The sequence below is a fragment of the Ictidomys tridecemlineatus genome, chromosome 3 (assembly GCF_052094955.1).
Source record: "Ictidomys tridecemlineatus isolate mIctTri1 chromosome 3, mIctTri1.hap1, whole genome shotgun sequence".
Classification (NCBI taxonomy): Eukaryota; Metazoa; Chordata; class Mammalia; order Rodentia; family Sciuridae; genus Ictidomys; species Ictidomys tridecemlineatus.
In genome coordinates this window covers 87,566,832-87,579,305 of record NC_135479.1, presented here as the reverse complement: position 1 = coordinate 87,579,305, position 12,474 = coordinate 87,566,832, and the positions used below count along the sequence as shown (strand labels likewise).

General features: G+C 37.8%; 1 protein-coding gene across 2 annotated transcripts in view; it reads right to left on the bottom strand.

Annotated features, from left to right (window-relative positions):
- Window positions 1-12,474, bottom strand: part of Rasa2 (RAS p21 protein activator 2) — a 113,293-nt gene extending 100,819 nt beyond the window's left edge. For both annotated transcript variants that reach the window (XM_078043422.1, XM_078043423.1), the window contains exon 1: window positions 12,266-12,474. In XM_078043422.1, coding sequence (XP_077899548.1) covers window positions 12,266-12,398 — 133 coding nt within the window. In that variant the 5' untranslated portion in view covers window positions 12,399-12,474. The remainder of the gene's footprint in view (window positions 1-12,265) is intronic.

Here is a 12,474-nt window from a genome sequence, read left to right as displayed (position 1 = left end):
AAATAAAAAAATTAAAAAAAATAATATGTGTTAAACAGGGATGGGTACCACATGAAGTAGCAGACCATAAGAGTAAGCAAGAGAGGCTTCGTTGAAAAAGTAACTTCTGTATAAATACCTAAAGGAAGAAGAGAGATGTACAACTATTTACAGGAAATAGTAGCTTTTGCCACTGACAAAAAATAAACAGTTAAACCAAGAAAATAAACAATACTGGGAATCAAAACTGATCAGATAAATTAACAAAAATGGAAAAATGGCCAACTCGCTGTGTACAAGATCAATGATTCTATGCAAAGGTCATCATATAGTAAATCCAGATTCTACCATATATATTTTATCTAGCACTGGAATCCCAAATATCAGACTACTGAATAGATAGATTTTGATGTATATACTTCTGTACAGGTATATAAGTATGCATGTGTATGTTTATGTGAATTGTTTAGGATAGATTATGTATTTATATCTGTAGGGTTTTATACGTGTTTATGTCCTTGGGGAGGATACTCCTGAGATATGAACAGGAGATAATTAAGTAGTTGGATGGTCCAAGACTGTAAATATTTTCACAAATGTCTCACTGATTTGTACAACAACTCTGTAAGATTGTAAAGTAAGCACTACTATTTCCTTTTATAAATTAACAATAAAAAGTTCATAGTTACATAGTTGGTAAGGTGATCTGACATAAGTGAAACCCCACAGTCTATAGTCTTTTCATTCTACTAAGGTCTTTCTAAATACAGTAGTGCTGAGAACTTACTCCTGTCTGGAAGTGTGCTAGTTATCCCAGATCTACTTCAAAGGACACTTTTAATACAAGGGTAGGAGCCAACACAGATCCCAAAGGAATTAATCTCCAAGGGAAACTGCAACTGACTAAGGTCCTGGACAAGATATCACAAGATAAAAGACAATTGGGGGTGGGGGTAAAGCCAAACAATAATCATAGCTATTATTTACTGAATAAATAAACATGTATGTATACTATTTGCAATAAAGTAAAAAAAATAGTATAAATATGTACGTATAAAACTTTGACAAAAAAAAACCCCAGAGCTTCTAATACCACATCACAAACTATAAATACATTGCATATAATTTGTCATTTGATATAAAAATTGATCTGTTAACTACTCCAAAGGTTGAAAATAAGTTTTCTGTACATATTACAGAAATATCATTTTTCACTTAATCTTCATAATAACTCTTCTATATATTTTCATAATACAGAAATTAGGAGTGAAAAAATAACATTCCAGGTGTAAGACACAATGTGAACAAGTTCTGGAGGTCTCGAGAACAAGAGGAGCACCTTCAGGGAGACAGTTAATAGCACAAACTGGCAAAGGCATAAAGGGAGATGAAAGGGGAATAAGAAGAGATAAGATTATAAAGGAAGGCTGGAGATGAACAGGGAACCTAAAATGTCAAGCTAGTGACTTTTAACTTTATTCAATAGGCAACAAAAATCACTAAAAAGTTTCTTGTGGTCAGAACTACACCTTAGGAAAATTATTCTAAGGTTTGTAAGAGCCTAAACTAAGTTAACAAAAAGCTAATGGCAATGTACGAGAAATGGAAGAGATACTGTAGAGGTAATTCACAGAATTTGGCATTAATTAGCCTGAGTGACTTGGGTTATAATGTCCTAATAAAGGAAATATCAACCTTAACAGATGATTAGAACAAAGGGAATTGACCTTTCCTATAATGGTTTAATTTTCTACACTGAGTATATTTATGTTCCCCAAATGACTATTAATATAAATGAATTTAATGAAGTATTAGTCTTAAGCTATCAGTCTCTCTTAAGACTATTCTATCTGTAAAAGCAAGGGTAACCTAATGTCAACTTTTCTGTTTGGAGGTAACTTTTTATTTTACTTAAAACAGTAAAAAAAAAAAAAAAAGACAAAGTGAATTCCCATCTGTTTTGTCTGTTTGATCAATTGTTTATGTTTAAAAGTCAAGCTAGTGAATTTTTAAAAAGTTAATACTTGGGCTGGGGTTGTGCCTAAGTGGTAGAGTACCCGCCTAGCATGCGTGAGGCACTAGGTTTGATCCTCAGCACCACGTATAAACAGAAATAAAGATATTGTGTCCACCTAAAACTAAAAAAAACATTTAAAAAAAAAGTTAGTACTTTGTTTCAGAAAAATTTGGTAAAAAGGTCCTAAATAATTTTGATTCTTTATAATGTAACATTTGTGTGAGTGGTGCAGAGCCTCTTAGTTTTCAATTTGAATGGTTTTATATAAAATTTTCTTCAGTAGATATGAGGAAGTGAACTACTGTTTATTGAGTATTTATTGGTTTCCAGATGCTACTAGGATACTTGCAAATTGTTTCATTTAATCCATTTTCATAAAGAAAATTGTTACTCATATTTTAGAGAAGCCGAGAGGTTTTTTTCCCCTCTCAGAAGTATTATATAGCAAAGCCAGATTTTCAGAAGGTCTCTATATTTCCAAAGCCCATATCCCTTTTTCTGCCAAGTGGCCTAATAATATATTAGAAGGAAGTGATGAGTACATTTCTTTTGTCAGGACGTGGATGATTACACCTACATTGACTGTAGTCTAAAAAACGATAAAGTTGGAATGTTCAAGTGCAATAAAAATTACTGTTTTGAGATTCACCAAAAACATTGTTTTGTTTTCCTTACCCTGCTCATATGGGGTTTTGCTGTATTTTTGAGCAGTCCTCCTAGAACACACAACACACACGTGCACACACAGCCTTGACACACACATGGGTACATCTTCATGTCTAGGAGCTAATTTTATAATTTTTCTTTTGAAAAGCACTACATCAAAATAAGTCCCATTTTGTCTCCCTAGACGCCATTATCAGAAATCACAGCCCTATTCCATATATGGATTGTCTGTGTACTCCTGAACTCTATCTTTGGGCCTTTCTTTTTCCGTATGGGTTCTCTTGGTTGCCTCTGAGCCTTGTTAAGCTTCATGTAACTGAAGGAACCATTGGTCTAGCCCAGAAGAGATTCCCACCATAAGCACTTCAGAGTTTGGTTTGCCACCTTGAGAAGGGGCCTATCAAGGCTTTAGAGCATTCAAAACTGACACCAGAAGTGGGCACAGAAAACAGGAAGATCCCGCCTGCACTTGGTACATACCTCTATAAGCCATGGACACTTCCTGGTAATAATCTTATGAAATTTGCCTTTTCTTGTACAGTAGTTTCCTAACTTCTTGTTCTAGACTAAGTTTCAGTCATAGGTGATTAATATGATAGCAATATAGATAACTGTATGCTGGTTATTATGTATATGACTTGTACACAGCAACTGGTCACTAATTAAGTTCTATAGACTATCCCACTGGGGAAGTGCAGTTTATTTAATAGGGTATTTTTGAAGAGTTGTGGTAGAAGTTGTGCCTTAATTTTGACTTTACACTTTGTCAAGAATGATATGTAGTTCAGAGTTTTAAAAATGATTTTTAAAAAATTGATATCATAATTGCACATAATTATGGGATACCATGTGATGTTTTGATATACCTATACATTATGTAATGTTCAAATCAGAGTAAGTACCTCTATCTCCTTGAACATTTATTTATTTATTTTCGTTCTATTTTGTAGTACTAGGGATCCAATCCAGGGCCTTTCATATAGTCTAGCCTCATTTATCTTTCTTTGTGATGAAATAATCCAAAACCCTTTCTTCTAGTTTTTAAAATATACATTATCAGTATCAGTACGTCACCTTCCTGTACAATAGAACACTAGAACTTATTTCTCTTGTCTGTTACTTGGTATAGTTTGGATTTTCTAGCCACAGAGAGCAGTTTTTGCTCAGTGATGCTACCTTATTTTACTAAAATACCACGTTCTTAGGCAGAACCAGATTTCTAACAGAAAATTTTACGGTTAGCTCTTTAAAGATTACCAATTGTATGGATTATATATTTTAGGGATACATTTCATTTACTAAGAACGAGAAAAATAACCTGACAACCCAGTTATATGACCATGTTAATTTGTGCATTGGAAAAACCACCCACTAGTTGATATTCTGAGAGTTACCATATGCCTTTTGGTACCATTTCTTGTGATCTTCCTGAGTAATATCACAAATGTATAACTTAATTGTTTTCAAGACAAAGGAGGGAAATATCTACAAAACTTTTTTCACTAAGCCTCTTTTGGTCTCCATATACCTGTAGCAATGTGACATACTCTGAAGGAGGACTCTGAATATGAGACTAGATGCAAGATCATGTATGATAAAGGCAATTCTCTTTACTTTCTCCATTGAGAACTATTAAAGATAGATGAACAATAGAGATCTTATCTTGTATAAGAATCCTGTACAAAACATTTATTATAATAGGCATATAGAAGTTGATTGAGAAATAAAGAATCATGTAGCATGTTAAAAGCATGGTTTTCTGCCACTTTTCTAGTAATCACTTAATCTGAGCCTCAGCTTCCTTGTCTATAAATTGGGAATAGTAGTTTTACTAATCTTACAGGGCATTTGTGAAAAGATTAAATGACATGGTATACTGCCTGGCACATTGTATTCAGCTAAATGTTGGCTGTGACATAAGCAATAGATACTCAGTAAAAAGTATTTTCATACTTTTCTTAATAATCGATATGTATTGAAGTAGTCATACATATATACACTTTTTTGTGCATACGAGTGACTCTGGGGATTGAACCAAGGACATTCTACCACTGAATTATATACCCAGCCCTTTTTATGTTTTAAGACATGGTAAGTTGTCGAGGCTGGCTTTGAAATGGATCCTATTGCCTCAGCCTCTCCAGTAGGTAGGATTACAGATGTGTGCCACTGTGCCTAGCCAAAATATTTTATCTTGAAAAAAATTCTTATTTTGGCTGTGTAGGAGATAAAACCCAGGGACTTGCACATGCTAGGCAAGCACTCTGCCACTGAACTACCCTAATCCCTATATGCAGTTCTTGTAGTATTTATCAGATTAAATGACAATGGGTAGCAATATCTAAAAGCATTAGAAATCAGTGTTACCCTGTCCTGTTTTAATTTCAAGTGTGGCCTATCAGAATTTTAGAGTTATGAGGAAACCTAGAAGATTAACTTATTAAGGATTTGTAAACTCGAGTCTACAAAGAACAGGTACAATGAGGTAGAGCCAACTCAAGATTATCACCATTTAGTGATATGTGCCTTTCTACAGTTTCTCCTCAGAACCATATTACCATAACTTATTTATTAAAGAGAAACCATGAATGTGGATTTGTTATATTGTTAACACTCTTAGTTTCTAGATGTTAACCACTTTTTAAAATACTAGACATGCCAAAGAGATAAATAGGGCTAGCCAAACTCTACTTTGTGTGTTTCTTAGAAATGTGAAACCTGAGGTCTAGAAAGTCCATATATTCTTTCATGTATTTCCTAAAATAGAAATGAATTACTTCTGTAATAAAAAGCGAAATTAAAAAAAAAAACTCTTCTGATGTATCTAGTTGTTAAATTACAGATTACCTTTGGTTAGGACCCAGTGGTTTGAGTGAAGGGAATTATGTACAGATGCTAATTTTTTAGGATCTCTAGCCAAGGAAGAGCACTTAGAGTTACTGTTTACTAATTGTTGCTACCATTTAGTTTATAGCTAGTCTAGTAAGAACAGAGGTTAACCATCCTAGCTGCTCAAATATCACCCTGTGGAATTTTTTAAACCTTCAGGTATCCAGCGAGACACCAGAAATCACTCAGTAAATCAAGAGTAAAGCCTGAGTATCAGAATTTTTTAAAGTTAACAAGTGACACTGATGGACAGTCAAGACTGCTAAAAGCTGAGAATATGACACACATAAGTAAATATCCAGGTTCAGTCTCTACCTAAGTCACAACCAAGTTCCATCACTAATCCTAACCACAAAGTTCTTAAGAAGGAACAGACGGGAGTATGTAGAAAGCATAATGGAAATCTATTACCACTCCGTACACACCACTAGACATGTAGAGTGATCTTCATAGAACAAATGGAATACATGTGCAACATTAATGTCATGTAGCATTCTAGGAAGAACTTTGAAAGTAGTGGACTAGTGCCCAACAGGACATTAACTGTGTGACACTAAGATTCCTGAGTATCAGAATCTTCATGTGTAAAATGAGGGAAAGAATAGCTCTCAGTTTTTATAATTTTCTAGGAATACAATGAATAAAAACAACTATTGCTTAATATGGACTTTAGAAGTAGCTATTAAGGACACTTTTTATCCCATTACAGGTTAGACCTATTTTTCAGCCAAAAGTTGGTATGCCCTAACAGACACTCAAATGTGTATTATATAGTGCTAAATAAATTAATTAATGGTCATAGAAAAATATTTTAGGATTCAAACAATCCTATCTAATAAATCTTAAATATCTTAAAACTGAATTTTATGCAAAACAGGTATAACTAAATACATTTAAATACTAAAATAGAAACATCTTATATATTGCTTTAAGTGGTTCATGTTACAAAGCAATAACCAAAGTGGGAGAAGGGATGTTAAAAAATACATTCAAACCTCTCATTTTATAAACTGGGGTGCCTCGAGGTTAAAGAATTTGTCTAAAGTCATTCTGTTATTAACAGCATTGTCTGAGATTTTTTTTAATTTAATTTTATTTTTTTAAAAAGAGAGAGAATTTTAATATTATTATTTATTTTTTTTTAGTTATTGGCGGGCACAACATCTTTGTTTGTATGTGGTGCTGAGGATCGAACCCGGGTGGCACGCATGCCAGGCGAGCGCGCTACCGCTTGAGCCACATCCCCAGCCCCTGGCTAGAGATTTTTGATGACTAAAATGACAAAGACATATGTCAAAAATGTCTTAATAATTCTATAATGTTTCTTAATTTAATATTAATACATGACTATATAACAAAACTTTGTTAGCAGCTCCCAAAAGAGCATGTAACTTCTTAGTAGATAAAACACATAATCTGAAATTGTTTAAAAATTTCATAAAGCACATTAAAAAGGAAATAGGATTAGTGTCTATGATTAAAGGTTTATTCTAGCCACATTAGTTTCAGTCACTTAATAGTCTATTCAAAGACCCAACTACTAAGTATAACCATTAAGCTCTAATAAAAAAAAAAAATAAAAGAGTCTATTCAAAGAGCTCTTAGTCAAAAAAAAAAGAAAAGAAAAAAAACCTCTATGAACTCATTGAGATTTACCTCCTGTCTTCCACAGAGCAAATGATTAGCAGACTGTTCTATGAACTTTACAAAGAACCCTTTTCTGTTTCTGTCCATGGCAAAGATGGATTCTTCTTCCATCTTAAATAACTCATCTGCTCATTTCAAATATTTGATAATATGAATTCTGAGCATGAATAAACCCATTTAATCTCTTCTTCTCAACACTATTGGGTAGTCAATTAAATGTTTTGACTTGCACTTTATTACCAAAATATTCAAAACTGCCAGGCCAAATAAAAATACCTAATGTGTAAAGAATGATTCTGAGAGTTTCCTTCCAGACCCACGACCAATTAGTAATAATATTCATGAACAGGTAACAACATTCAAGTACCCTAATAATAAGGCATCAGAGCAATTAGAAAAATTTAATCCTTTTCCTAATGAAGAAACTTTGGCATCAGTTCAAATCTATGCATAGGGAGGTACCATGATTTTGAAAGAGATGAATCTCCTAACAGATTCATAGTTCTCTTTTAATAATACAAACAGCTTCTAGTTTATTCAACTATATAATATACAAAACATTTTCATATCCAGTACTGCAAACTATCCTCACAGTAACATTGTGAGGTAAGGCATTTACTAAAGGCCTATTCTGTTCTAGTCAGACAGGAAGGATAGAAAGAGAGAAATAGGGGTTGGGGAGAGAATGAATGAACAAGAAGGAATTCTACCTGGGAAGAGCTAAGAGTATAACGGGAAATATGCAAATGATTTATATGAAATGTGCTATAATAAGACACGGAATTGTGATTCCCAGCAGCAGAAACATCTAACACCTTCTGGCCAGAGATGGGGAGTGGGTGTACCCCAAAGAATTTTAAGGAGAAGATGACAAAGAGCAGGCTTTTAAAGGATGTGTAAGAGTTCTTACACGGAACTTATAAAGTAAAGGGAGGGCTGGGGTTGTAGCTCAGTGGTAGAGCACTCGCCTAGCACGGGCGAGGCCCTGGGTTCGATCCGCAGCACCACATAAAAATAAGTAAACAAAATAAAGGTATTGTGTACAACTAAAAAATAAATAAATTAAAAACTATTTAAAAATAAATAAATTAATTAAAGATACTGTACCCAACTACAATTAAAAAAATAAGTATTTAAAAAAATAAGGTAAAGGGAAAGACAAAGACAATCACGCAAAGGAAACAATATATACAAAATGGTTGGTGATGAAGCATTATTCCCATTTTAAAGATGAGGAAGATAAGCTCAAAGGTAAATGAGTTGTCTAAAATCACATGAATATTAACAATGTATAAAGCAGAAAACCGGACTGTTTTAATCAATTTTGTACACCAGGAAATACCAGTACATGTTAGACAAGAACATCAAATAAAGATGAGTTCTTAATCTCTTCATTCTACTCTTTTCTAAGAGATGCTCCACAGTTGACCCTGCTCCTGGTAGGTGGGGATGCAGGGAGTGGGACAAGCTTATTTAATCCCTCCCTAGCAGTCCTATGAGAGAGATATTTTTACTATTCCTATTTTATACATGAGAATATGAAGGTACAAAGAGACTAACAAAAGTTGGAAATAAAGTGGAAATTCAAACCCAGGTGACTAACTTCACTAGGCCTTTAAGTTAGAATACTTAACCATATCCCACAGTTTCTCCCTACTTTGTCAAACAATCTTAAGTCATTCTTGGCCTGAAAACATGAGGGATATCAAATAAGTTCTGGGACATACAATGGTCACACATCTAAAAATTCACACAGGTCTTAACATTTGGCTTACAGGAAAATGGTATCCCTTCAGTAGATAAACTCATGTAACATACGGTGTGGGCCCCTTCAGTAACATTTTTACAACCTGATTTAATTGGACAAGAACAAACTGAACAAAAAGTGGCGAACAAAAAGTGGCAACCAAAATAGTCTCAAAATAGCAGTAAAACAGAGAAAACAGAGAAACAGAGAAAGCCCAAATCCTTTTTTCACCTGAGTGTAGGGTTTTCTGGGGAGAAGGGCATGCAATGTATTGCAGATATACTAATATGCCTGCTACTACTCACTGCACAAGAATTCAAAACCATAGGAAGGCATCTGGAATATGACCCTAATTTTATTTACCAAGGGTTCACAAGACAGGCCTAGGATATCCAACAATAAGTCTTGACTATGAATACATTTAAGGAAGCAGAGCATTCAGAACTGTCACGTTTCCTAGGGCACTAAAATGACTTCAGGAAATTTGGGACCAGTCTATAAGACACTAGATTCGTTAACATCAAATGACAATTTGAAACTGGCAATAAAATGGTTTTTCAATCTGTCAATCTAATATTTCACCTTGTGAGATATATTGGAAACTAATAAATACAAGAATGAAGTCCCTAAAGAAGTTTGTGCATAATTATCTATATCTAGAACTTTAAAGATGTACAAATCAATCCATCATCCCTTTCTACTGGAATGATTTGGAGTTGAAGGGACCCACCCAAGTCCAGGAATAAGACCACTTCTTTTCAAGCTCACTTTCAGCCCTATGCATCTGTAACTCTTCAGATGAGAGACTCCTAATCAGCAGTTTAGGATTTACCAGCACATCTCCAGGTCAGTAGGTAAAATTAGGATTTCTTTAAAGATTTCTCAGCATAGTGAAGAGGAAGAAGACATACGTACCCTCTTCCCCAGGCTGATTAACATCTTAATTGTCAGAACCACCATCATCCCACTTCTGTAACTTTAGTACCTTAAGACTCTTCTACCCTTCAGCTTCCTCGCCTTACAAAAACTACACATCAATTTCAGGGAAACAGAAAACAGCACCTCTTCACAAGGTTCTGAAGCTAAACCAATTCTGGATTACATCAGTTAAAAAACAGAAAAGAAATGTGAGGTGAGAATTCTGTATATCAATATATTAACACATACATCCTATGAAATGGTCACTTCATGACTTGAGCTATATGCTGAGCAATTTAAAAAGCAAGAAGCTGACTGACCGATGTAATACTTTGACTATGGTTCAAGCAGTATCACTCCCAGTAAGTGTATGGCTAAATTCCAAGTCTGTATGCCAGCGTTGCTCTAAACTATAGAAACACACATTTTTTGTTTGTTTTATTTGCAGGCCCTTTTAATTTGTACACCCAAGTTTTACTTACAGTGATGCCTCTTACAAAACTGTTTTCAATGGTATTTGCCACGGAGCAGGTGAAAGTATAGGCTACTAATTCCTTCTGGAAACACCCCAACTCAATTCTATGACACACATATATGTTGTTCCATGAACAACCTGCAGTTAAATATCAGTGAGGCTCCAACAGACAGTGTCTAATATCAATAATGCTAAAATGTAAGGAGGTAAAAATCTGAAAAACCAGATCAAGGAGGGAACTCCGCCCATTTAGTTTCCCAGTTAAATTAGATATATGCAATCTTAAATATAAGATTTAACCTAAATTCTGAAAAGGCTTTATTCCTTAAAAATATCTTTAATGTTGGAAACTTAGATGCAGGAAACAGCTACTTCTCCAGTATCTTTATTAGGTTTTAAGAACTGCAATCTCTTAAGGGTTCTATGATTATAACAGGGAATTACGATGTGAGGGAATTTAATAGTTTGCTTCGGGATTTAATAAAATCCCAAATCCTTAGGCCAGCATGATGGAGAATGCCTATAATCCCAGCAACCCAGGACGCTGATGCAGGAGGATTGCAAGTTTGGGGCCAGCCTCAGCAATTTAGCAAGGCCCTGAGCAACTCAGTAAAACATTAAAAAAAAAGGGGGGGGGGGCTGGGGATGTAGCCCAGGGATAAAGCACTCTGGGATTCCATCCCTAGTACCAAATAAATAAGCAAACAAACAAAAATTCAATTCCTTGAAAGAGGGAGCAGCCTGAAAAGAAAGTGAGATTCCAAAATCAATTAACAGCATCATTACTCAAGAAAATTTTATAGACTACCCAAGAGCACTGTTAGTAATTTTAATGCAATTCAATTTTCTTCACACAAGGTAAAAAGGACCCCTCATAACTAGCACAATCTGAGAATACTGAATAAAGAAAACTGTTAATTTTCAACCAAAGCAAAATAAGCTCTATAGATCTTTTTTTTTTTAAAAGAGGTATTTTGTCTAAATAAACTACTGTAGGAAAATGGCAATCTAAAGGGCATTTTAAAAACATCAATGTCCAAATGACTGAAATCGAATCGGTGTGTTTATAGTAATGCTCAGGGCCTCGGAGCAAAACTGTAGTCAGTCAACTAGTATGGCTCGCTCACAGAAGTGACAAATGCTTGAAAAGGAAAGGAATTAAGTGGGTTAAGTGCGGATTGGATGACTGTGTTTTGAGACCTGCTCACAGGAAGCCACTACATCCTGCCCCAAGTCCCTGTCAGTCACCCGGCTCTCGGTTCAAGTCCCCGCGGCCGCGAGGCGGGGCGGAGTACAGGTGTCCGGCCGAGCCCCTCCCGCGCTCCCTCGCAGCACGCCGCGCGGCCCCCTCTGCGGTCCCCGGGCGGCCTGCTTCCTCCCGCTGAGGGCGCCTTTTTCAAGCTCTCACGGGCTCGGGAGCTCGGGAGGCAGGCAGCCCCCTCCCCTCGGGCCAACCCCCCTTCCACGCCGCCGCCTCTCCTCCGGCCGCTCCTCCCCATAATTGCTGCTCCGCACCCGCCTCGGGGCCGCTCCCCAGTGTCCGCGGCCGCCCGGAGGCCTGCGTCGGAAGGCGGCCGGAAGCTCCTCACGCCCCCGGCCCGCGCCCCCGGCCGCGCCCAGCCGCCGAGCCCCTCACGCACGCGCGCCCAGGCCGCCTCCGCCGGCGCTGCCCGCTCTCCACTCCCTCCCCAGAGGGGTGGCCGCAGCCCACGCCGCCCCGTCCAGGCGACGCCTCCCCCAACACACCCCCTCCAGCCTCGCCCGCGCCTGCCCTCCCGGCGCGGCGCACCGCGCCGCGCCGCGCCTCACCGTCCCTCTCGGCCCACCATCCAGGGCGGCTAGGCGACGCCAACCCAGCGCGCCCATTGCCCCCTCAGCCGTGCGGCCGCTGCCGCCGGGGAAGCCCCTCAGCCCGGGCCCCGCTTACAGATCTTGCCCCGTAGGCTCTGCAGCACTCGGACCTCGCGGCTGTCCTCGTCTCCCGCCTCGGGCTCTGCCGTCGCAGTCGCCGCCGGCGCCTCGGAAGAAGCCGCCGCCGCAGCAGGCGCCGCCGCCGCCATGGTGCCGCCCGGCCCGTGCCGCAGCCCCGCCGCCTGCGTAGCCCGGCGAGGCGGAGCCCAGCGGCGGCCTAGGCCC